The sequence below is a fragment of the Folsomia candida genome, unplaced genomic scaffold (assembly GCF_002217175.1).
Source record: "Folsomia candida strain VU population unplaced genomic scaffold, ASM221717v1 Fcan01_Sc025, whole genome shotgun sequence".
Taxonomy (NCBI): Eukaryota; Metazoa; Arthropoda; class Collembola; order Entomobryomorpha; family Isotomidae; genus Folsomia; species Folsomia candida.
In genome coordinates this window covers 1,749,782-1,777,112 of record NW_019091217.1, presented here as the reverse complement: position 1 = coordinate 1,777,112, position 27,331 = coordinate 1,749,782, and the positions used below count along the sequence as shown (strand labels likewise).

Below are 27,331 nucleotides of genomic sequence, written 5' to 3'. Positions count from 1 at the left end.
ACCTCAAGCACGATATTGTAATAATAAATAAGCAACCTTCTCAAGTACGTACTTATTTATTACTCTGCGTATGTGGTAGCAATCTATCACATGAAATTGCATTCATAAAAATATTTCTTACTCTTTGTTCTGATTTTTCTGTGGATTTGGTTCAAACGTGGTTTTCGAGTACCTCGAAAGAAATGAACTTTGATAAAAACAGATCCAAATTTCTAAAAGTTTTATCTGGTGGCGGTGGTTGTGAGGAAAATAAGAAACGTGAATTTTCACAAAGTGCATTGTTGGTTGCACGGGTCATAAAGCAAAAGTGCATTATGTTCCTAATGCAGCAAGTGCAATAACTGCAAGTTAATTGGAGATGAGCCAACGATTAGTCTCAGTTTGGTGGGTTTATTGGGATAAGAAAAGTACCCAAAGTCTTAAACCTACAATCCTCCCATGCTAAATTACTTATCATGAGGCGAGAAACTTACAATTATTAGACAATTAAAACTGAAAAGAAAATGCCACATTTTCGAGAAAAAAACAACAGCATTTATTTTATGACACCGCCTAATTGATCTAATTCATAAATTGATTACACGTTCAAAGCTTGAGAATATACTCTCGATTTCATTTCTCTATTCTCACCCATTCTTGAGAACTGCCATTTTAAACTATGTTTCATTGAATCTCAGACACCAAAACTAGGCATCAAATTCACTACTTAATAAAGTGGAAGTTTAAACGGTACCGAGTGCAACAAGAGAAAAAAAGTATAAAATGCACGTTATTAAAGTATGTATATCATAAGAAACTGCATAAAATGAATGACTGGAGCGTTAATTCACTCGCGTACGTACGTGATATTTAAAACGCTAATAATTGTTTTGTAAATTATTCTCGCGAAAATGAATTTCTTTTGATCTTTGCTCTTCCTGTGTGATAATTGGATTTCTTAAAAATCAAGAGTTCATAATGTGAAAGTACAAAAATCATAAAATTTTATCAGAATGTGAGACAGGTGTCAAAATAATTTTTGCAACTGCAAGTAATTGTTTTTACTTGAAGATGCGTTTCACACGCTAACTAACTCTGCTGTAAGAGTAATTTAATGCTTGACATATGTACGTACGTACGTAATAATAATAGCACTGCGCACACGTACATAAATAAATAAGCACATACGTGTAACCTGTGACCACCTTTTGCCGTGATATATTTCGACAGCTTTCATGTCACACTTCGTGTAATTCGGAGTGCAAGCTTCCTTCTGTGCCGTCTTCTCCTCTTCTCGTCTTACAAAATATTTCGCAGTGTGTACATGCACACGACTAACAATAAGTACATATATTTACATTTATGTCCATACCTACGCCATACGTGCAGCCTGCACTGATGTACTCGTGATAATATGTAGACGATGACCAAATAATATGTATATTAAGCATGTTCCTGATGCAACAAAGGACAACGAGCAAAGCAAACATTGTAAATAAGAGTGGTCATTTCCATCAGCGAGTGAATAAAAGACGCGAGATCGTAAATCACACGTAAATCAGCCGTAAATTTAAATGAAACTTGAGACATGCATACAAACGTAGCTAAATAAAATAGCGAAAATGGCACCAGCTCACAGTCGACCCCTTCTTCCTGTACAAAAGACATGGGCACGGCTTCCATTCAATGATCACTTCATTTCCTAATTAATTTATGCTTATCAAAAATTCGTTAAGCATTATTCTAATAAAAATTCCAACGTGATACGTAAAACTCTTGGACTGCTTGTTCAACTGTCATCAAGAGCTTGTGAACAGCAAAGTTTGCAATGCAGTGATGATGGCGGAATCTTCTTCAAAAAATAGCAAAAGGCATCTTCGATGTGACGAGACGAGATGCTGATGTGTTTGCAGATTCATATTGTGCATGAAGGGCTGAAATGTGTTGTAAGTCACATGTCTTTTCGTTGTTCATCCCTCTAATCGAGAGGATTTTGCATATCGGAAATTGCAGAAAAAGAGCATTCTTGTAAGGTGCACTCTTCTACATGTGTTGGAAATCAAGTACGAGATGTGCTCATCACCAAATAAGTCTTGTATAAATAAATATCTTTAATTAGGTCAAATTTCTGACACTTGACAAACCTCTCAAAATTCTTGGTACGCACTTACTGAAAATTTTGCGTGCGTTTACCGTGTTTTGTGCAATGTTGCTGTTTGATTGATGACAACAAGGTGTAAAAACAGGCGGAAAAGTATAATGACATAAAAATATTTAAATGTCCCTGCGCGTAATCTGACAAAATAAAGATAGGAGTGCACCAAATTCAGGAAATTAACAGTTTTGTTGGCTATTAAACGAAGTTGCACATGTTTCACAGATTCGCACATTTGGTTGGACACTTGTCAGCCATCAGTCAACTCAGCACCTACCCATCCATCCATCCATCCATCCATCTACCACGGGGACTCAATCTAGGTTTGTTTTTTATTGTGTTAAGTAATATATACCCAAAATGTGCAAAGTTACGCTAATTAATGTAATAGGAAATGTAAGCTGTCGTAATTTTAAGAGAATTTTTTCCTTAATTAATTCCTCGTTTCTGTTTGAATGCATGCAGAGGAGTGAAGCGTAAGCAAACATTTGTTCTGTTTCTGCATAAACAATCGCACATGCGGATCATGAAATTGAAATCTTGGTTTCGTGGTTGCGATGTGCATGTTGCATTTATCAGAGTCAAAAAGCCAGAGACCGTGTCCAATTTAGGGCTGCGGAATTGGTTTACACGTAGTTTTTGAGGAATCTGAATGAGCCATCGCAAATCAACAAATATACGATAGGCACGAACAGACCAATATTACATATTTATTTCTAATGTACATACGCACAACAATTGGACTACTACATAAATGTGTACACTATGTAATACTGTAAATAATAAGTACGTATTCACTACCTAGCCCAATAAAGGATTGCAAAATTGCTTGCAAAAATAATGCAAATATCTGCACTGGTGCTTAAACAACAAATTCAAGTCATTCCTATTATTACCAAAGATAGCGTAAAAGACAATGCAGCTTATCAGGCGAATTGAAGAAATGTCGCATTCCTTTATCAAATTGCCTCAGCTATTGCATCAAAAGGGAATCAAGACCAAGAAAACTGCATCCATTCCGCTACAAAATGCAGCCCCTGTCCTCCGTCCGTCATATCATTTCGTCTGCCTGCCTATAATTCCTGCCTGAGTGCCTATGCCCTGTTATTGTTGGCTTCTGTGTGTTGACCAATGCTGCACCTCGTCCATCCTAGTTCATTGCAGTTATAATGTCATCTAAATAATTGACCACGTAATGTAGTTGATAGGCCACCACCACCACCAGAACGACATGAAATGTGAATAAATAATTGGACGAAACTCAAATATTCAAATTAACTGAGTCAATACTCTGTCTGTAATCTGTCTGTGGAGGGATGCGACGATTTCTGGCTTACATTGTGCCAAAACTTGATCATCTTTTTGCATACAAATAATTTAGAGGTAAATTAAAATTGAGGCATGTTTTCTAATAAAGGTTGTGAATTTGGGGTCGTCTTGAAATCGCAGACGTTGTGTCTAGGCTTCCTTCCAACAATTGGAAGGAGATCACACACGACAGAAACCAGACCAAAAACGATGTGATTTATGAGTCTCGGAGATGATAACCATCACCACAATTCCAATCTTCCACCTGTAAGTGTTGCATAATGCCAGACACACATGCAGTTTGAGCATTATTATAGAATTGGAACTTATAGAAAATTACTAATCGACAATAATTAAAATTATTTTTTCTTGAAAAAATTTATTAAAAATTTGCATAATTAACTCTACCCATTCATGAGAGAGTAGATTAAAGAGAGCAATTCAACCTAATGGGTTTGCCTTGTATACATATTTACAATAATAACACGATGCCTTAGCCCATTGAGGAGCTGTGGGGAGTCGCTGTGTAGTAATGCGAGACCATTAAACTGTCTGAAGTACAAGGAACCAATAATGCAGATACGTATGCATTCGAGACTGGATGAGAATTAATAAGGGTGTGATCTCTCAAAAGACATGCGAATTTGGACTCATAAAACCAAAGGGAGACCAACACGCACTCACACAACAATGGGCAATCCAAATCTCTTCGGCTCACCTTTTACTCGTCAGCTTATGCAGGAATGAGTGCAATAAGAACAAGATCATAAATGTGCGATGGGTGAGTATGCAGAAAGGATGGGAGGGACGCCATAAAACGATTTTAATGTTGACTGCAGGACATGAGGTGGACATTGTTTGTGCATCTTCCCAACTTGACTCAGTTCCCATGCAGCAATCTTCTCGAGATCGTATTATCAGATTTGAGCACCAGTTTTCATCATCGTCTCATCAAATGGAGAGAGAGATTCGCTACCATTTAATCTCCACGCAAGATGAGACAATATAATCTGCTTGACAGAGCTCGCTCATATCTACACGCATATTTGTACATACATATTTACGTATTGGGAATCAGTTATATTGAGACGAAAATCAATCCAATCCACGAAAGAGCAGTCAGAAAATAAATTAATAAATTCTGCTCAAGAGCAGGCGATAAATGTCGAGTGTGTTATGCAACATGTCCACCTTCCCATTTCATTTACAACCACAATGGATGATGCAAATGCGCGCATTGTTGTGACCACCATTAAAATCAAACCAAACTCACACACACCTGACATCACACAATTACATAAATATGCAAACTGGGAGAATTAGAAGAGGCATAGTTTTGAATGAAATAAATTGGATATGCGTTTGAACAGGTAAGTTGCACTTGCTGTGGGTTAAACTGTTGCACTTTGTTGTGTGTCGCACACTTTCCATATTTTTGTCATGACGTGAAAATTGTGCACATGCATAAATATAAATTTAGTAACAGTTGATTAGCGATTGAAGCATGGCAAGCGAGCAGAATAAGCAAGGAAGTAGTTGTCGTCGTGATGCAATTGGTGTATCCCCAAGAAAACGGTGGTGGGTGGGTGGGAGTAGGTCTTCTGGCCAGTTTTCCGTTTAAAATGGTCAGTTCTGATGAGAAATAAGAAAGTAAAGCACCTGCCGTCCATCATTCCCATTATTCTTTGTTATTAAGTACGAATATGTATGGATGCGAGGAAGGGAGCGACACGGAGCGACCACCTGAACAGTTCCAATATAAATTGAAACTTAATGGCATGTTTCCTTTTCAATTGACATTAATGACTTTTTGAATATGAATTGTTGTCAAGTTGGGCTCAAGCGTGGTGGAGTGGTTGCATCAACTATTTATCAAATATCTCGCGCAATAATAATACCACTAAATATTGTTTGAATGGTGCCACTGCCAGCCAGCCAACAAATAAGCAATCCAAGTCCCTCTGCACATACGTGTGCATTGTGTTTCAAGTCGTAAAGAAGACAAATGGTGTTGTGGACATGTGTGGGCATCATCATCGCAGCACCAACGACACCGACGACGACGACGACGACGACGATGGGGGACAGATCGTTCAAGTGTTGAGCAAATAAAGAGAAAAGTTATGAGATTGGTTTTTTATTGGTGCATCATCCCACGTCTCGTTTATGACAGATTGCGAATGTAAATACATCATCGGACACTCGGCGTATGCAGTTTCTTCTTGTGTCGCTCATCAAATGTGTGCGCATTTTCCGACAACTTGATCATTTCGATTCCATGCATGCCTCCATATGCAGGCTGCATAGCAATCATCTCATTTCTTCCTTTGTCAACGAGTTTGAAGTTTAAAATATTTATTTATTTGTTCTTAATGATGATTTGGCATGATATGATCGTAATTCGATGCATACGATACTCCCACGCTCTGCACAGCCCTCCGCTATTTCCGTGTCCCTTGTACAACTTTGTGTATTCCTTGTACTCGTTCGATGTATGTGCACATAGGTTTTTGCATACATACGTCATAGTATTTTTGCCTAATATTAAAAAAACAGCATGCAAATGTGAAAGAAATCAATAAAGTAATTAACTTGTAAATTTGGGTAAACGCAATTTTTGATATGGGACACATGTGCAGGTCAATGGGTAAGAATTGTAATTATTTGCGTGTAGTTCTTAGGCACACATACGTCAATATCGAGTGGAGGACCTCACACATTCGACCAATAAATATTTATTGAGTTTAATTACCAATTAACAGAATTACAGAAATTGGTGGAATTTGTGATTGTTGTTTTGGCACTATGATACTCATGCGATATCATAATCTGCATGAAAATGAATCCTGTTGCGGTGGTCAATTTATGGCCGTTTCATGAGCTACCACACACACACAAGCACAATTAAAATCCCATATTTCTAGAAACTGAAACAATCTCAGAGGGAACATGGCAATAATTTCCATTCAGCAAGCGACATGCAATTTCCTCATAAATCAAATCATGACTATCATGAGACCCAAATAGTCACAGAGTGAGTACGACTGCATGCTCACCCACATGTAATATTTTAATATTAATTTCATTGAGTTCTTATCTATAATTTCCGGCCAACTTAAGCCAAGTTTATGTAGTTTGAAGGTTTCAGATTAAATTATATGCTTAAATCCTGCCCCTAAACATGTACTTAAAGTACCAATGTTGGTAAACACATTAAACTTTATAAATAATGAGCTTTGAGGACTAATTTTACACTAAAACCAATGATTTGCTCAAGGTAAACCGCAGTGAGAAATACGCACGTCGAGAGTGAATTTCATTTAGTACAAAGATCAAAGCCGTATTATGGAGCTTTGACTCCATGGCCTTTGACAATTGCTGAAACTGAACAAGGGCTCCTCCTCCTCTAAGAAACCTCGCCTCAAATTAAATAAACTCAAAATTAGTTCAAAAACTCATGGAGAGAAAGAAACAAATAAATTACGAGTAGAATAATGGCATTATTTTTGTGATGGAAAAGTGAGAAAATGAGACGTTTTGCTGTTGGGGCATGTTCACAACGATTTGCATGGTTTGCTCCCATTCCTTCATCTTTTGTGCATAAATACACAATCAGTCCGTCCGGTTGCATAACCATTTGGTTAGCTGTGCTGCGGGAAGGTTGGCGCCCATAAAAAAGCACCTCGTTCAGAACCTAGTAATTTATTGCAATTTCCAATAATACTATTTCTCATGCAGCACTTTACGTTCGTTCATGTTTACATCGTAGGCCCAGTTATCGAGCAAGAAGCTGATGATGAATATGTACAGTGAGGCTAAAAGAAGTCTCACGGCGTCTCACGCTGTGACTTAAAGAGCTTAACATTTTAACAAGCTACTAACAAATACAGACAAATGGCTAAATAATCCCAAACTCATTCTCGCAGATGAAAACATTCAATTGAGATTTTTGAACAGAGTCACGCTGCTCCATTTTGTTTGTCCTTTGTGTGGCAGGCAGAAAGACTTTTCTTTGTGGCTGGAGGATAAATCCATTGACCTTTTACGCACAAGAAATTAATCCTTTCCACAAAAGCTGCAAGGTTCCCAGTACTCAATTAAATGTAGTTCGTGTAGCAGCAGAAGCAGAACATACGAAAATAGTGTACATACACACAATTGACTTAAGCGTAAGTAAGTAAATAAATGAGTAGGCTAAAACTGCCTTCAGGAGTATTTGACATTTTATTAACTTTTAGATTTATTTACTCACTGAGAGTTGCTACCAAGTTGCTGCTTCTGCTACCACAAATTATACGAGATGGGAAATGAAGGTAATAAAAATTGGGTGGTGTGCATTCCTAGGTCAGCAACAAGATCATATTCAATTCGTACTCGTTGTTGGTCGAGGATGTTATCGACAGCTCTGTTTTATTGCATGGACTGTCAGCCTCCGTCTTGGTTGAGGTATGTCTCTCGTCTGATCAGGCATGTGTACCAGGCTTTAATTCTAGCCCGGGCTACCGCCTATCTCGTAATGCAAGTAGCCCGGGCCAGGGATAGGGGAGCCCGGGCTAGAATTATAGTCTGATGTGTACTATTGTGTTGCGTAGTCTTGAATGCAGCCGAGAGTTCATTGTGTTCTCGCTGGGTCATAATAAATACGTATCATTCCATCAAAAAATGAGACAAAGTGCTGTCAAAGCCTTCATATTCTTCTCTTGCCCCAGCCAACGCCAACAGTCGTCGGTGTCACTTCAGTCTTCTTATCGTTGGTAAGTGCAGAATGGGTAATGTCCAACGAGAGATTGAGACAGTAGCTGAACTCAGTGCATGACTGCCCAGTCAATTGAGGATTAGATAATTCTGCACTAATTGGCGAACAATAATATCTCACTTGCCCATTGTGCTCCTACTTTGAGAAGCACTTGAATGGCTTTTCGGACCTATCTTTTCATTTCACACACGTGAGAAACCCAACCCTCTTTTTTAATCCTGGCGTAACCGTCAGTCACATTTCAAGCCGTTTCTCGAGATCCGTTATCAGTGTTCATCTCTAAAAGTGGTGGAAATTGAATGACTATGAGCTATGTACGTATGCATGTAAGCTTGGACAATGCAATACCTACCAATTTCATTATCAAAATTAGTGTCGTTTGGAATGCCCCACATCCATAATATCTATCAGCACTCTGCAGTTACCTCATCACCGATGTTATCACTGATAAGCCACAATTAAACTTAAGGGTAGAAATGTTACTTGTACTGAATGCGACATTGAAGGACAGGCGACATTTAAATACACACAGAACTTCAAGTTATCGTGATTCACGATGCACGACATTTTTTATTTCGCCTAATTTTGAAATATATCACGACAACAAGTTCACATCCAGTAAAAAAAACAGTCCTCGAACGAACACGTGGGGACGCTGCTTCTTCATCATCGTCTCATTCGAAATCTGGACTTGGTTCGTGGTCGGACATGCAACCAAACGAAGGAACAATGCCATGCGAATTTTTAATTGATTATTTTTAGGAAGTGTGACATAAAATGTTTTGTTCAATGATGAATCGTGCGCAGGGACGAGCAAGCTTAAATTCGTGCGTATATGTACTTCCAACAACCACAGGAAATTGATAACATCGCAAGAAGGCTGGATTCATTTAAATGCAAACTAAGCAGATCAGAATAGCATGTCGTTCTTCTAAACTGCTGGATGGTCCATGCTCTTCGCATATTTCGGTGCATTCAAAGGAACTGCTTTGCTCATGATTAGTTGTTATTCACGTAGTAATAAAATCTAATGAGAGTTAGAAACGCCTCTTCTGTGTTCCCCTGTCCAACTTTTTATGAGGGTACAATTTCAAAGGGTACAAAATAGTTCGACTCTGAATTCTACACTAGCCAAGTGAGAATACATACTTATATAGACACTAAAGTGACTATTTGCAATAAAAGCCCTCGCCATCAATCGAGAATGGATGGGTAAATTGTGTGCAAATATGCTTTTTTGGACAAAGAGAACAAGCAAATAATGGATCCTTGGTCCAGCGTAATTCAAAGTCAAACGCATTTTCAATTATTTGCTAACCAAACATGGACAATTTTGAGGAAAGTGTGTGCATAAATGCCACTAAAGCTTGACAGATCCTTTGTTGGCATATTGCTTACTTGACATTCATGCGTTCGCGTTGAACAAACATAAAGAACTTGCTTCTTGACACTGACACATTCTTGAATTTTCAACCGCAGCCCATTTTTATTATTTACTACAGAGTCCTGTTTCACTAAAGTCAACAAAAGTGAGGAATGCATACACTTGAAGCATTTTCGTGTGGCAGGGAGATCATATTTTCATTGTATTAATTGTCGAAACCTCTTTTACACGATCTCCTTTAATACTTTGGTTCGTGGATTATGATGGTCAGCGAGCAAACAGCGTGACACTTGAGTTTCCGTCTTGGAATTACTTCATAAACTTGAGTATCTGAGGGCGTCATCTCCAAGAAAATATATTTTAAAATTATGTAGAACAAAACCGGACCACATGCTGCGACAAGGTCGGCACACGAGTGCACGAATTTCTTCTTGTCCACCACTGTGCTCTTCACAGTTTTTTTTACAATAAATTGGTGTCCATATATTTAGCATAGCACGAGAATCGTGATTTTGAGCCATCGTGAGGTATCATCATCTTCCTCTGTTTGTCATTTTTCCATTAGACGCTACCCATACTGCGTTTAGTAAATGGCATACTGATTTAAATAGGCTTCCAGCAACAGCATTTAAAAAATAAATAAATAGTAGAACAAAAAACTTATTACAATATGCGAATTAATTAGTTTGAATTTTTGCACGTTTATTTGCATCGAGTAGTGTATCCGGCATTGTGTATTATGCACATTTGGTATCCGCCCATGTGCACTGAAATCATCATTTGTTCGTCGTAAGGTTAACTTGCACATTATCTCCTGAATCTTAAGCAGTGAGCTGAGCACAGCAATTAATTTGCAACACTTTTGGGATGGTTCAACACACCACGAGGGTTGAGCTCATTCACTTCAAAATCAATTGATCAATGATCAAGAAACCCATTTTCTTTGAGCATAGAAACAGCAAGACAAAAGTAAATGAGCAACAAACGCTGCTGGTCTCACGAGCAAGGTCGTTCGACAAGTTGCCACCTAGATAAACATGTACCTACGCCGTTTCCTTTCATGAAAACAAAAGGGTAAATCACCAGATTCGCCAATTTACGCGAATTCAAAATTAATTCAGATTCTGCATGCAGCCAGCTAAAAAGGACAATCGATAAAGGCAATCCATGAGTCCGGAACCAATTCTTGTCATAAAAATAGATCAATTTCTATTATTATGAGTATAGCCTGTCTTCTCCTTCTGCTCTGTTGTCGTTCTGCAACAGTGTCCATACTCAATATTCACAATTTCAATGTTTCCAGTGAGTACAACACCCGAACATGTCATGGCCATATGTAGATACATGTTTACCAATATATTTAGATTAATTTATTAATTTTAGCTAGCGTAAAAACTTGGATTCCATGCTTCACTGATATCAATCAGTCTCTATTGGACAGCCTTCAGTGAGCACTTCATAAGAAAATTTTAATTGCAAACTTGTGTCGGAAAGCTGATCAAATTACTCCATCTCGAAATTATCCCTGACAAGTATATATAAATACGAATAAATAAATATGTACACGTCCCAACACCCTCAAAGATTATCTGGTACCATCTCCATTACGTTCAATCAGCTCGTATTATGTTGCAGGCAGGCATGATTTTTATGGAGTCGCAAAAAGGGAAGAATAGCGCAATTAATTTATCATTTTGTGTTGTTGCATTCGAATTTTACTTTACGATGATGGATCGATTCTGCTCTCAAGCCCTGACTGACATTGATTTCCTTCACGCGTGAGTTTTTCTACAAGTTTTGAAGTTTAATTCAATTTCATGCCTCATTAATTCCGATTGCGTAATGCGTTTAGTAAGTTTATTAAAAAAATATTTTTTACTTTGTGTGTCACATTTCAACTGTTCGATAAAAAATTCAAGTTGAGTCATGTATGCATCCAATTCAATTCACACATTTTAAACATCAACGTCTGGTAGAAAAAAAACACTTGAAAAAAGTCAAGTTGACAATCTTTCTACACTTGAACAACTCCAAAGCCTGCATGAGTAGATCCCATGCTAAAAATATTATGTACAACGAACAGTAAAACAAATATGAGATGTAACGAGTAAACATTTAATTGTGATTCACAATAATTTCTCGTTGGCCACCCCAGAATAGTTCTGTACTCGTGTATGCATATGTATGTAGCACTTGTGAATATCAATAAAAACAATTTGGTCCAAGTGGTCGGTGGGAGAAGGAGGAAAAAAGGGCAGCATTTGGCGTGTCTGACTTGGAGAGAATAAGTGAATAAATAAACCACAATCACGCTGAGACCTCTCTCTTGGAGACTTTTTATACACGTCTCGATTGTCACAGACACGATGGTGAATCCTGTTATGCGAGCACAAACAAAACAATTTAGCAAATCTGTGTGTTATCCAAATATGGTTCAACAATGACCACTACCAACAAACGTGAATGCAATGACAATCCATGCTTCTCGTTTACATGCCAATTTTACAACCAATTTGTTTCCATTTTACGATCCCCTTGTACAAATTACAGCACACCATTATGCCAAATATTACATGCACTGCACACCAATCCTTTCCCTTTCTGTCCGTAATGAGTGCGGCGGCTAAAAATAGAAACGTTTAACAATAACACTGTTCAAACTCAAGTTTACCTTTACCACGACTTGCAGTAGGTTTACTTGTAAAGCTGCATTGGCTTTTATTGTGTGTGTGTCGCTATCATCAAAATCTTGTATTCTCTCATCTTGTGTGAGATTTGATAACCTTTCGTTTCCAAAATGGACGGTTAAGTCTGAAATTAAATATTGTGAGCGAAAAGGTGCGAGAAGAGTTCAAAGGAAGGAAAAGAGCGGTGGTGCAGGAATGGACCTAAAATTGGAATAATTTATGGTCTCACTGACTGATTGACCAATTTTAAAGTGGCAGCATTGAAATTGATATTGATTACTGTCACCTAAAAAAGGACTGCGCTTGCACTTTATTAGTCACATTGTGCTCTATCGCGAATAATAATGTGTAGCACATATAAACGACTAATTTATTGACTGGACGCTCCTACATACACCCATCCTAAACTTTTCTCGTCTCCACATATGTGTACAGATCATGCAGATTTCCACAATCTCGTCATCCCCAAAAAATAAAAATAATAAAAAATTTATTTATGAATGAGAAACATTTCGATTGGTACTGCTCTAAAATTGGGACCAATTAATTAGCATTCAAAGGGTAGCGAATATTATTTATATTTTATGCAAAGCGTTTTTCCCTAGTGTCGCTGGTGGGGTGTGTGGTTGCGTCGTGTTGCGGTGTCACTATTACGACGAATGGATTGTTACACCTTTAATTGCTTCCATGCCTGCTGCTTTTGTGCCCTGGGCCCCAATTTCCAATCATAATCACCATTTTCTAGATCAACTCGTTCTTGGTGTAATTTAAGATTGCGATGCATAATCATTGGTCAGCAGTGAGCGCATTTATGTGCATAGCAGAGTTTTTCGAGAGATAAGGGAAAGAATTGGTTGACGATGACGATGACGACGACGACGATCCTTGATGGCATGCATGCAGATTGAGTGCTGAAATTTCTTCATGTCACCTACAAAACTGGTTCATTTATTCGCTGCGCTATTGCTTCCACTTTCTGAGAGATTTGATCTGATCAAAACTTTATTTACTTTCGATTGGATTGTTGACTCGATGCTTGAAATATGGCCGGTTTTCGCAAACAATAATTACTCCCTTTGTCATTAAATCATTACTCATTCATGGGTTCAGTAGTATATGTACATCTCGTGGTACGTACAGATGAATAAGAAGGAGCGGTGGGAAATTGATATCGCACACAGAGCCGTATCACTACTATTACAACTTAATTTACTGATTGCCATTGCGTATGCATTGGAATATTTGGAATGGGATGTGTGCGAGCACGAAATGCAGAATCAAGTAAATTGACCCATTTCTGCTCCGCGTCGACCGTCCGTCTCGGTGGCGTGGCTTTTATTCGCTCCTCTTCTTCGTCCAATTTTAGGCTGGCCGAGAAGCGTAATTGGATGAGGGCGCAGAATATTAATTAATTATTTTACACTCCTTCGCTCGCCGATCTCTTGATGCGTTGATGGATTGCACTTGCACTCGTCGGAAATAATGCTGAGGGAAATGCACCAGAAAAAAAAACAAGTAAATGAGTCTAATTGATAAAATAATCGTTAAATAAAATGCACATTATTTCTCTCAGCCAAGCAGCGAACCTTCTTCATTCAAACAATAATGGCACAGACGCATTATAGACAATTATTTCTGCACAGATTTAATTTTCTACGCCTTTTCTCGATACGATGCTGGTCGGTTTTTGAGGTGAAATATTGCTTAAAAAGAGTTGTACGTATGTGCATCAAATTCTGCATCGATGGATGATTAATGCCAATATTTTTCATCTCTAAAAAGTTTCTCTTGGAAAATCCTCTTCGAAAAGTGGCTCTACATCAAAATTACTACGAAATGCAGTAATAATCCTCTGCACAAGTATGTCGGTTGTTTATATGTGCATAGACATGTTTAAATGCATTTTGGTCGTATAGTGTTTATTAGCGTTTTCTATAATTTGCAAATCCTTGCCTCATTTGCATTTGCTTGCTAACTCTACGCAATAAATCATCTCGTAATAGGAGACTTTGGCTCATGTGTGTGTATGCTCACAAGTATGAATCTGATTACAATTGGAAACTCTAAACAATGACGAAGAGCCTCATCATCATCAGCCGGGCTGAAAAGCGTAGAGAAATTGGCAAAGCAGAAAGAGGATTTCCGGAAACAGTCTCAGCACGAAAGATTTATTTATACCTTCACATTCACGACTCCTCGCTCGTCAAATATCTCGTAATGTGCGTGCGTATAAAAATGACGAAGAAGCGGCCAAAGGACGTCGAGTGTACACTTATCTTCGTATTATTCATTGTTATTCGTATCTGCTTAGCATTCTGATTTCTTGATTGCATTAACTCGCTCCTCAATATTCCATCACATATTTATTCTGTTGGTGATAACACACATGCACCCACCACTTGATCAAGTACGAAATAAAGGGACCAGCACTGCAATCTTGGTGATTATTTATTCCCACATTTAAGAAATGTGAAGGTCCTACGTATCGTAAAACGCATTAAAAGTAGATTTATTGGGAGGTCCTCACTCCTTCATTTGTATGTGTACTTATACCACAAAATGTGTACGTATGTATGTTGCTGTGCAGCTCAGTAATAATTGGACGTGTCTAATTTAGCTTGCTCAAAATTCACAGGGCAAAGGCCAATTCAATTTGTTGGTCATGGCGAATTTGCGAAAAAAAAAGTTAAATGAGTTCCTGCACAAATTACGCTAAAATAAAAGAGGAAATTAAGCGATGTTGATGATCTGGTGTGGCATGTGGAGGAAGAAGTGAAGGCGTCTAAACACATCAATTTCTGCGATTCTCTGACTGAATTGAATATGTTGGCAATGACTTTATTCAGTAGCACTGACTGCATGACAATTCACTCAATCATCAGCAGTTACATATAAAATTTGGTGATGATTTGCATCCAACGCCAACGGCGACCTATGCCACCTTTTTACTGGCACTTTTCCATAGGTCAGCCAACCAACAGGCAAATGCATTATCGTCACAATGTATACAACACGTTAGCACATTTTGCTAACAATGGCAAATTAAATGCATACGTATCTTATCAGCTCAATTGCTACTGTTGGTTTTTGCTAGTGGCAATGGATCTGTCTGATCTTTCCCATGCATGCTTACAGAATTAATGTGATTTGACTTTTCAACTAAAATACGAGAATTACTTCCTCATATTTGGAATTAAAGAAACCAAACCCTCATAATTGAAGCTTATTAAATATTTTAATTTGGTTGAGCCTGAATTTTAATCACCTTTCCTACAAAAAGATGTTTAACATTTGAAAACCTTGCATGTCTTGGGACCAATCCTACGCACTCGTCGGCTATGTGTAGCTATTATCCATATGAATATGCAAATATTTAGCAGCACACTGCACACTAATCCGGATTTTCCTTTAACTTGCTACTTTAATCTGTGAATTAAGTAAGCGGTCGTTTGGAAGCACCAAATTCAGTGAAATTGGCGATTTCATTGAGAATAAGCGTCCACATGGCGGATTTCACAGCCTAAATCCCATCATATTGCTAATGCACAAAGGAAAGCGACCATTCCAATCTCATCATCGCCGATTGTGCTGTTGTGTGCATATCATTATTGTCATTGTGAGTTTAAAACGGTTGGTCATTTCATTTTCAAAAGACATCTCATCATCACTCAACACTCGTTGTTGAGACGAGTGCGAAGTGCGTATGGCGGAGTCGAGGAGTGACCTAGAATCCCACCATTTGAAACTCATCCGTCGCTAAATCAGAATAATTGACAATAAGCCTTCCTGCATCCTTGGAGTAAATTACAGCGGTGGTAAAGAAGTAATCCGCGCCTTAGTGGTTCGGACATTTGGGGAGCGAGTGCACTGTTTAAAAAGATAGGAAAAAAGATAGTAAAGCTAATGCAGATTTATTACGTTGAGCCCACAACAAGATCTTGAGATACGCCAAACCAACCATTGAGATTCTTTTATGCAAAGCAAACTAATGTTTGTGGAAAATGAGATAAAAAGGAAATAATAAAATGCATCGGAATTCTGAATGTCCGTCAACATGACCCAAAATGTAATTAGTGGTTTCAGCCAGTCATCATCAGTCGCTTTTCTTTCTCCCCGTCGTCGTATTTGCTACTGCTGACCATAGCACATCAGAAGTGGTCCATTGGCAGTATCATCATCGCGTAAACTACGCTTTTCCACAGATTTCTCACCATCACCAAAGTCTTTACCAAACGCAATTTCACATCCATTTATTATTGCAACCACGCAGCAAGGACTCTTTCACTTGGGACGACTAAATCAAAGTCAGACGACAAAATTGACAAAACTTTTTACAGAATCTTCAAACTACACTTTTGTTCAGCAAAAGACCATAATTTTGATTGAGTTTGAACATCGAGCAACCCATCTGCAACCCTTTTTTTTGAGTCAACGCTGGCCAAACAATCGACTTTTTTTCACTACCAATGAACTGCAAGGCTTATCCGTTTTATCGAAGGATATATAAAGAGCATTCCCACGGTCAACTTCCATCATGCACATTTTGCACGTGAAGCACTTTCTTTTCTATATTTACTTCCACTTTGTTCTTGTTACACATTTAGTTTAATGCGATGAACCACTTTGGCTACGAACTATAATACCAGAAGAGTCATCGCTTGATGTTACTAAGCTCCCCTCCCAAGCACCACGCAAAGCAATCAATCCAATATTTTTCCCTTCTGTCACCCAAGAATCAACCAGTGGCAGAAAATAATTGTGCGTTCACAGAAAATAATTGTACTCGCGAACAACAAAGTATGTCCAAGAGATACTCACTTACGGTAACGGCTCTTGGGAATTCACTCACTTCCTTCCTTCCTTCCTACACTCTTGTTGGTTCTCGTTACGCAGAGTCGAATTTATTTCTTGCATCGAAATTATCGAGGAACTATTATTCATTATTCATTATTGTGCGCGGACGGGGAGCGGACGATATCCCCATCAAGCACAATGACAAAGCAATTACAAGCCTATCATCAAAATCATTATTCTCAATATCGTACCACTTTGCTTATCAGTGCACTCACCGTACGAATGAAGCTGGTCGAATCTATTTTAAACTTTAACAAGTGTAATAACAATGTTTTGCTCAAATTATCAACGTCATTAATGTTGGTGAGATAAGCATCTTTCTGTTGAATGAGCTATGAAGCGAATAACTAATACCAACCAAACGACTCTTCTTCTTCTTCTGGTCCCTTTGTCTTAAGCGTCGAAACAAAGGTCCATTTCTGCACCTCCTTGGCAAATGGCATACGCAGAGTTAAAAAAGTTTCACTTTTCATATTCACCAAAAAAGAATGACCAATAATACAACAACAATGAAGTAAAATGAAGTATTTTTTAATGCGTTGCATTGAAACAATGGCAGATTCTCCGTTTCTGTCAAATTATGGCACGATTTAAACCAATTTCACAGAGTCTTGGCAGTAAAATATCGAGCCCAAAAATGGAACCATGCCGAATGTCAGGGTGAAGGATAAATAAATAATTCCATTTTACATTTTTAATGCCATAATGCACCAAAAACCAGTGATTTTTCTGACCTTGGGAATTTTCTTAAAGCGAAGCATCCTGATCCCTAAACTGCCAAAACCACATAATATTTATAAGGCAAACTGAAGAATTACAGGTTTTAAGTACTTGTGAAAACGTGAATTTGGCTTTTTCATCCTGCTCATCTTCTTCTTCACAGCATGGACCAAAAAGTGGGATCGAGGAGAAGAAGAAGAAGATGATGATGATGGGCGGACACGCAAATAAGCATATTAAATTATATGCAACTTAAACCGTAAATTGCACGACACAAGTTAAAATGTTTACAATCAGAAAACCACGAGATTGCTATTATGGCAAAAAGTCTGCTGGACTGAGGAGAAGAAGAGTCATTAATTAGCAATTTATGGATCTTCTCTGCCTGTAATTTTATTCTCATCCTGCCTGCCTGCATACGATTCCAATCAAGGACGACCTGGACACGATGTGGTTTATGGACAGCATTATCCACAAACAAACAAATGCCAGGCTCACATTATCATTACGTTCGCATCTAAATGTGATGGGGATCGTTTTCCAAACTTGTGGATTCGACCAAAACATTATTCCCACAGGAAAAATAAGGCCCAGCCAAAGAATAAATTTCCATGCAAAATGACGCCAATTATTTTAAGCAAGAGGATCATCAATTCCTTTCAATGGAGGAGCAGCAACTCGCCCGTCTGGATTATGTAACCTGATAAGCAGGGAACAGCCCATTTCTGATTTTATACGTAACTACTCATGCACTTGGACGTAAGTAAAAATTGGACACTTGTGGACGACTCTTACATATTCGCCAACTCTGGATGGAGATGCCCACCTTGAGCAAACGAAGGCAAACCCAAATTGCACATCATTTATTACATTTCTTCCAGTGAATTCCTCGCCCGTCATTTAACAAGTCTCCTCGGAAGACAAACCAGTGACTGTCCAACCATGTCCAACGTTAGAGAATAATTCATCAATATCGACAGTCGTCGACAGGACTCGATTCATTATGTGGTCTATTCAGGAGCCAGATTTTTACAAATTCTTCCACTTTTTATGACGAGACGAGCCCTTGATTGGATTTTATTGAAGCCAATAAATGTCATCATCCATCATTGCCAAGCGAATTAATAAATACGAAAGAAGAGATCGAGCGAGACGGGCAAAAAATAACCAAATTAAGATTGATTGCAAAGATTTGTATGTAGTAGGTACTTGCTTGTAAAGCTTTTAAAACCATGTTTTATAGGCAAAACGGGAGCAAGTAGTCAATGTCAAATATTGTTATCGCTCTATAGCATAGAAGCAGAATGCATAATAAGACTTATTTTTTGTCTAATTTTAAAATGGGATTGGAATGCATCCTCCTCCTCCTCTTCGCTTAATGCATGTATGAGTTTGCGCTAATGAGTTTGTTATCATGGATCAGAATCAGAATAAATAGCATTATGCGTGCAATTTGCTATAAGTTGTGTTCAATATTCAATAAGAAGGATGTGCACCACCCAAGAATTATTTTATGCTGCTCTTGGACTTGTATGTACAATCGTTTTTTAGACCAAATCAAATCTACATGCGAGATTTCAGAAATCATCGATAAAAAATATTTTTGAAATTGTTGATTAGTAATGAAAGCTTGAATTTGTGCAACGACGGCGAGCTTGTGGTTGCTTTGAAGGTGAATTTTACAAATTAAAGTTTCAACAAGGTATTAATAAGAATTGAAGCATAGTCTCGTTAGAAAAAAGAAATAGGTTTACCGTGACGCTTATCACATTTAACGAAACTTGCTACCCCACAAGAGGCCAGCAGGCAGGCAGGAGCATAAGAACTGGCTGTGCAATTTATTCTCTAGTGGTGATTACAAGAATGGAAAATATAATTCAAAAACCCTTTAAATCTACCAAGATTAGTTAAGCTGCAGTTAAATGATTCCTGTTTACATTATGTACAAGAACCAATCAAAGCAGATCCCAAATCACTAATCAGCAACAACGCTGTATAATTATCGTAATGCACTTTGCAAATTTTGAGCATTTCTCCCTTATCTTCGTCCTTTAAACACGTACAGAGTTCATAAAATCATAATCTGACTGAAAGCAAATTTCTAATTATTATTTTGCCAAATTACTTAGGATTGGTTTGCTCTTCTCTCGTATCTACATTTTTATACACGAATGTATGTGTGTACGTATATACGTATAGGAGGAGATGGATTGTAGGTGGTGGTCGAGTGCATCAATCTGCACACGCCGTAATAATTAATTAAAATATTATCTAACTCGACTGCATCAGCGCAAGAGAAGGAGCAACAATAGTGCCATTTCTATTATTGCATAAAACTGAAACAACTATCACTTACTTTAGCAGAACTAGTTGTGTGACTGCTTTTCTAAAATTTGAATAAATAAAATTAACCAATTTCTTCCCAATTCGTGTAAATGCAGCATTATGACAAGACAATGGGCAAACAGCAATAAGACGAATAACGCTAATAATAGTGATTCCGATGTAACAGGCACTCTCGTTATTTATGAAAGCTTACTTATATACTTATCCTTAGATAAGTATACGTCCATGCAGCTTCCTGTCATCCTAGATCCTATGCTCCCACTTTTTAACGAATACGCAAATATGTACATATTATTATTATTACTCCTTCGACGAAATGAAGTGTCCCTTGTTTGAGAAATTTCTCGAGTGCGTAGATGAAGTGTGCACTCACCAGACTTGACTTTGACAGATGACAAGTTTTGTACATTTCCTAAAAATATATTGTTGCAAACTTTTACTAAACATCCATGCATTTCCCTGCCATGCCTCAAAACTCACTTTTGCCAATAGCAATTTAAACGGTAGGTATTATTGAGTAAAATTTACTTATTATGCAAATTACAACTTGTTCCTTCCGATTTGGGGGAAACGATAATCTGCCAAAGTTTTCAACAATTTTCCACCCTTGTCAATTTCTATAATCACGATTTATTACGGCGAGTAAACAAATGAAGGAATACGAATAAGTAATCTCTGATGATTGAGTTTTCATCGACTCAATAAAACGACTTGATTGGGATAACTGCAAATTGGTGGTGCTCCTCTGAAGAAGCCGATGATAGCCGCAGTCCAACCAAACCATAAAACGGTTAATTCAGTCCCATTCTCAACACGATCCACAAAAGAAACTCTGTCACTTTCATTTTTTATTTCATATTCTGCACATCCAAGTGTCGTAATTAGGCAGTTTGGCTGTCTTACACGCCACTAAAACACTGCTCAAGCTGCGGGGACAAGGGAGGGACGGTACGCGGTGCGTACTTATTTATTTGCATGCATCATCATTATCATACGTACATAAATAAACACCAATGTGCAACTTTAGCCAGCCACCGAAACTTCATAATGTTTATTATTATTAGAGAAGCTAACAAACAAATTTAATTTAATTTACATAATTCTGAATTATGCACATGAAGAAAAGCAGAACAAATTAAGATCTCTCTTGCACACCAAAGCAGTTTTTTATATGAGTTGCATTGTAACGATACTCGTTGTACGTGCACGATATGGTCAGTCCTCGTGTTGTTTAAGGCGTCATGGATGTTTTTCCTCACCTGTGTAAACCTGCCCTCTGACTGAAACGGTGATGAGAAAACAGAAAGTCTAGAGAAGATGAGCAAGTGTCCAAATGCCTCATTCTCGTGCTACACAGCATGCGAGCAAGATTTGTCAACTAACCGGACAAAATCGTTTGACATGCAAATCTTGCGAGTGACAGAGGCGACTGCTGCACTACTTGCGATAAGAGGAGAGATGCGCCTTTGAACTCTGCTATGTTCAGGATCCATGAACATTTTGAGGTTTGACTTTAAGAGAGAATGCCCCCAAGACCTCGAGAAGCTCATTACAAACACACAAGCGTGAAATTGCATTATATTCGAAATGGAATCTCAAAATGAAAATGTGCACGAGGAAAATAAAAAGTCCATTTTCCATTTTCTGAGGTTTTATGCATGTTACATTTTGTGCGGTGTACACGTACTTGTATATGTGCATGCAAAAATGTGCATGTATGAAATACTCATCGGTCTCTCTCTGATCCAAGACGATTTCTATGTGCTTTCTGAGAATTTGGCAAAACTCTGCTGAAGAATTAAAAAGCAAGGTTGTGAACGAGACATTCATAACAAATTTGTATTATTTTGATCCGTTTTACAAAACCACAAGAAACAATTCACGAGCTGTTGGGTGTGACCCAACTTCTCGGAAAACATTTTTTGCACTCACCTGCCTCTGTCTGTGAGTGCAAAAAATTGCAGCTGCTGTTTTCAGCTACACCCATTCGTCCCATGAGTATGCAAATCCATACGAAACAAAAGTGTAACAAATTCATCTCAATTGAAATGAAAAGCAATTTCGCGAAGGGTGTCAATCACTCGATTCGTTCGTTATTGATAAGTGAAAACCTGCGGCAAAGTGGGAAAGCAAATGCTGGATTTAATCGCGCCTTACTTGTTTCTCGGGATGTTGAGCGGTCCGCCGGGTCCGCTGGGTCCGCTGGGCGCAATGTTGAGCATGCGGGCGGAGGAGTTGTTCCCAAAGGGGGGCGCCTGCTGGTGCTGATGGTGGTTGTAGTAGGGAAAGGCGTACTGCTGCTGCTGCGTGGTGGAAGAGACGGACGGGATGGTCGTCGTCTGGGAGGAGGACGTTCTGGCCACACGGACCACGGAGGCAGACGAGGCGAGGTCATGAGGACTCGGGAGCACTCGCGACCTCGACGACGACGACGAAAACGACCTCGACGACTTGGACACGTTCACGGTTTGAGAGGAACGTGGATCCAGAGCTGTGGCCACACCCACCAGGACGAAAAATTGGACCCAGAAACGCCGCATTTTTTGTACGTGGGGTCTCACTCTGTTCACAAAAATCGTCTCAGTTTCCCAACAACGAGAGATTCCGTCACTCACTTATTGGACGCATTCACATTCATTTTTATTATTTCGCACTCCAACACACGTTTGGTCAGTGGATATGACAGAATCGAGCAATAGTTCGATCAATGTAGTAATCAAGAGCAGGTTGATTGGCGTGGTGACACTCCTACTTTAAACAACCACAAATAACCACACGCTGAATGAATATGAACAGATTGGAAGCAGGTTAAGGCAACTGTCGCAACTGTCACAAACTCTTCCTCGTCACGAAATACACCGTTCACAACTTTTGCGTTTTTTTGTCACCCTTCTCGCCGTGTTTGTGAACACCGAGATCACGGAACCGAGGGTGCGATGTCGGCTGCACGGTCGTCAATATTGCTTCTCTGATGAGGTTCACAATCTTGAATCGCCAATTGGAAAATGAGACGATATTGATTTCACTTTCTTTTGTTGGGTGAAACAGGTTTGATCCCAAGATTTGGTCTCACAAGTTAAATAAAGAGTACGCACGCACAGAGGTTGACGCAGTGAACGCCAAGAAAGAACTAATACAAGATCGAGCAGTGGCTGCAACAACAATCCACCACTTGCATCGACCAAGAAAAGGTACCACTTGCGATTGTTGGGCGAGCGAGTGAGTGAGTTGGTTAGCAGGGGAATGGAAGTGCAGAAGAAGGCGAGATGCAAGTGAGAGTGAATCCGAGCCCATTCATTCATTACTTCATCAATAATAACTAAAACTAACAAGTAACGTTAAGTATGTGATACTTTTAACACGATTGTCTTATTACCGTCTCTCCTCTCGCACATTGTCCTGTCCTCAATATGCACAAACCAACGGAGCCTTAAGTTGTGCACATGCATGGTTCGAAACTGTGCTCGAAAAGTGTTTCGAAATTTCTATTTTGTCTCATTTTGAGAACTCGCAGCGTCCTTAATAACCTTCTTACTCAGCCTGTGCTGGGTGTGGAATCGTAAAAACGAGCTAGAAAAAGCATGCTTACTTTTCATAGTGACAATTTGTATGCCCTGCAATTTTTTGACTCGACGCTCACCTGCAGTGAATGAACTATTTTAGAATGGGAATGAACAGGTATGTGTGCATAAAAAATGTGTGCATACATAAATCCACGTACGCTTGTAAAGTGGGATTGGAATGATAACACTAGTAAATTACCCCTCACACACACATGTACAAATGCACTTGGTGAGGTGTAACATGAACACGAGGTGCACAAAGTGGTGCAGCAGACACCTTAATCCCATTCGGCTTTCATGTCAAGCAATTCCTGGGTGCTCAATAGTGCTCGTAAAGTCGATCAGTTAAAAATGTGATACTTGCTCAAAGTCGTAAAGTGAAGAGACTTGTCTTCACTTGCCTCGCAGCCACATAATAAATGTGCAGATTACAGGTTGTTGTAGCATTCTTGGTCACTCCAATTTTGGGCATGCAGAATTTGTGAAGGGCTGCACTGGACAGAAACTTTCTTTCGCCACGATGACCTCCCCCTTGTTCTTGGTTAAGGGTTCAGTCAACCATTTAATTTCTTCCCACTGCACTAATGTTCAAGGGCAATTTTGAATTCAAAGTAGACAAGTGTGTAACAAGGGCATGTGAGTGCAGGGCTGGATGAAAAACTTGTGGCACTTGACACTTCATAACTTATCAGATATGACATTTTATTTAGTTTGGCAAGCTTTTTAGATAAGTTTTGTCCAATTATTTCTACTTCGTAATAACTCTGGCAGCAGCAGATTCTATTGGACGCACGTGTCAGTCCTGGCAAAAACAATCGAATCCCATTAATTATCTGTAAAATGAAAAGTTTTTATTACTGCAGCCCATTAGGATTGATATTTATAATGTGTTTGTCTACTAATTAATTAAAGCATATAGGAATGCCCAATTTCAAAAGTGTCAACGGGGTTGACCATCATATTTATTAATCTTCGGAGGTTACACGTGACCAACAAACATTTTTGCAACACTTTTTGGCACTGCGACCATCTTCTCATTATCATTGTCATTATCGAATTCAACCGGTTTTAATTGTGCTTTTACACTGCTCGTCATATTAAATTAGTACAAGAGACAGGTTGAGGCAACACTCTTGATTTTGGTGATCAACATATTGCAAACCATGAGCAGTGATTAATTTGGTGTCAATTTTTAATGTTACTTGTTACAAAATTATTATAATGTTATTGTTTCTCATCATCAGAAGCCAACATTGCGACACTTTTGGTCGCCAGCAGTATTTTTAAATATCACATAAATCCGCTCAATTGTGTGAACGTAAATATTCGCACAATCTGATTTAAGTATTGTAAATACATAATCTTCATTCATCATTGCTCAATAAAGTAATGGATGCACATTCGTAACAGCATGACCGTGGTAATGGCAGTGATAATGAGAATGACAATTTTATCGAGGGTTTTGCCAAATTTGTACTTCTTTATCAGCCAAATGTACCCAATTTGTAAAACGGTAGATAAGTACTACTAGTTAATTCTACGACAGCAAAATTATGCGAATTTTACCAGATTTGTATACAAATGAGATAAAATAAAGACGATTGCAGTGCCAAAAGTATCAAATCAAATGGCAACCTATGCACAGTGAATAAATAATCTCATCAAAGAGAGACGTAAATAAATGGTTGTCAAATTAGCGAAAAATTAATGTGCGTCTCGTCCCAATCGTAGCACGCTGATAAGGTGTAACTTTTTCAATAATTTTGTAATAATGCAACTCTCGTCGAGTTGTAGCGCAAATTTGTCAGGGTCAAGTTTGTAAATATTTAGCAAAAATTGTTTTCAAAGTAGTTTAGATTTACTTGGCCGTTAAATTGGATGAACATTTCGCAACTTTGTATGGAATTCAAAATCTAGTTCAACTCGAGTCTCGACTTTTTCGCGTTCTTATTTTCAATTACGGGGAATCCTTTTGTGCATAAATAGGATCGTATAGTTTCGTAAAGGTGGAGATGCATGGCTAACAATGGGTGTGCCAGGCTTGTTCTTTCCAGATTTTTTTAAAACGGCTCCATTTTCCACGACTGAATCGGTGTATTCACGGTCCTCAAACGTATGTATGTACATAATAATTTCGCTTTGGAAAGGGTGCATTTTTTATTTTGAAAGTTAAAAAAGTCGATAGTTTTTTAGTACTGGCCCGAGTTTTGACCCAAAAGTTATTTATATTTAGTGAATGTGTGTAATTCTACATGTTGCAAAAAAAAATCTGGAAGGGACAAGTCTGGCACACCCATCGTAAGATGAAATACTGTTAGTATCAATATATCTCCAAAAATAGCTTACTTGTCATGGCCGCCCAAGGTGAAGCTATCCACCATATAATTAACTCTTTTAATTATGACGTTGACATCCAGTTAATAGTTAAGCATTATTTTTAAACATTTTCCCCATTATTGGCACAAAGTTGCAGAGTTGAGACTATTTCTCATGACACATACATAAACGTGCGATTTATTCAGTCAATTCCTACGCAAAAGTTTTTAATTTGCATTGATCAATTTAATTAAGAAGCGGTCAAGGTGCAATATCTTGGGTTGGGTTTTGTTTGTTGCACTTGAGGGTCAGCAAAATCGAAGGTGCGACACAAGTCACACACACCCCGTCCGACCAGCAGAGACCCTTGTTCACCCAATCTTATCGCCCATGCATTGCATTTGCAGGCCCAAAATTGGACAACGACAGCCCTGCACAACGTTTTGCACTCATCACTCACAAAACGTGTAGGGATACATGATGATAACATTTGGCTAAAGTTAGCCTGCAAATTACAACCTGGGCTGTGCGATGCTTTATTGGAAAGTGCTTCACATCTTGACAACCCATACTTACCGCTGCCTAATGCTTCACTTGGCGAACATTTCCATAATTTATCTCATTATTGCTCCGAGCTAAAACAAAGGCAAGAATTTTTGTAAATAATTGAAACATGTAATGCAGGCCTTCGAGAGGACAAAGTCCCCTTATTTATGACTCAATAGGCATAATATCAATGTGTATCACACACATACGCACTCGTATGATTCGTATGTATACACTTGTGTACTATACGCTAAACTATTCCATATTTCAATGATTCACATTCACATGGCATAGCGCATAATAATAATCACACTTTTTTTAAGCTATGAAATTACATTGCAATTAACCTCTTGCAACGAGCAGAGCAAGTTCACCCATCACTTTTTCAGTACATGACACCGAGTTGATTGATGGTGAGCATTGCAGCAGATCAATACTTGGTACCAAAATGTGTTAAAGATTTGTCCATCTAGATAGATATCCATTTGTTTCTGCAGATTTTCATGACATTGACTGCACACTTCATCATATCAATAGTTGCAATTTAAACATATCGCAATCTCTACTCGTAGCTATTTATGACAAGTTTTTTCTGGTTAACAAATCCAAAATCTTCGACAAAGACCCCACGCGGCGCCTATTTGCATAGGAATTGGCAGAACAATATTACAAATTGTGAGTACAGTCTCGCAAATTTGTCGCCCAGCGTCAATTTTG

The 27,331-nt window shown here is 38.5% G+C and overlaps 1 protein-coding gene across 2 annotated transcripts in view; it reads right to left on the bottom strand.

Annotated features, from left to right (window-relative positions):
• Nucleotides 1–23,387, bottom strand: part of LOC110859281 (angiopoietin-2) — a 42,572-nt gene extending 19,185 nt beyond the window's left edge. Inside the window, exon 1 of one of the 2 annotated variants that reach the window (XM_022108198.2) lies at nt 22,347–23,387. In XM_022108198.2, the coding sequence (XP_021963890.1) occupies nt 22,347–22,729 (383 nt within the window). In that variant the 5' untranslated portion in view covers nt 22,730–23,387. The remainder of the gene's footprint in view (nt 1–22,346) is intronic. The other variant, XM_022108197.2, reaches the window with a different exon arrangement.
• Between the last annotated feature and the right edge of the window lie 3,944 nt (nt 23,388–27,331).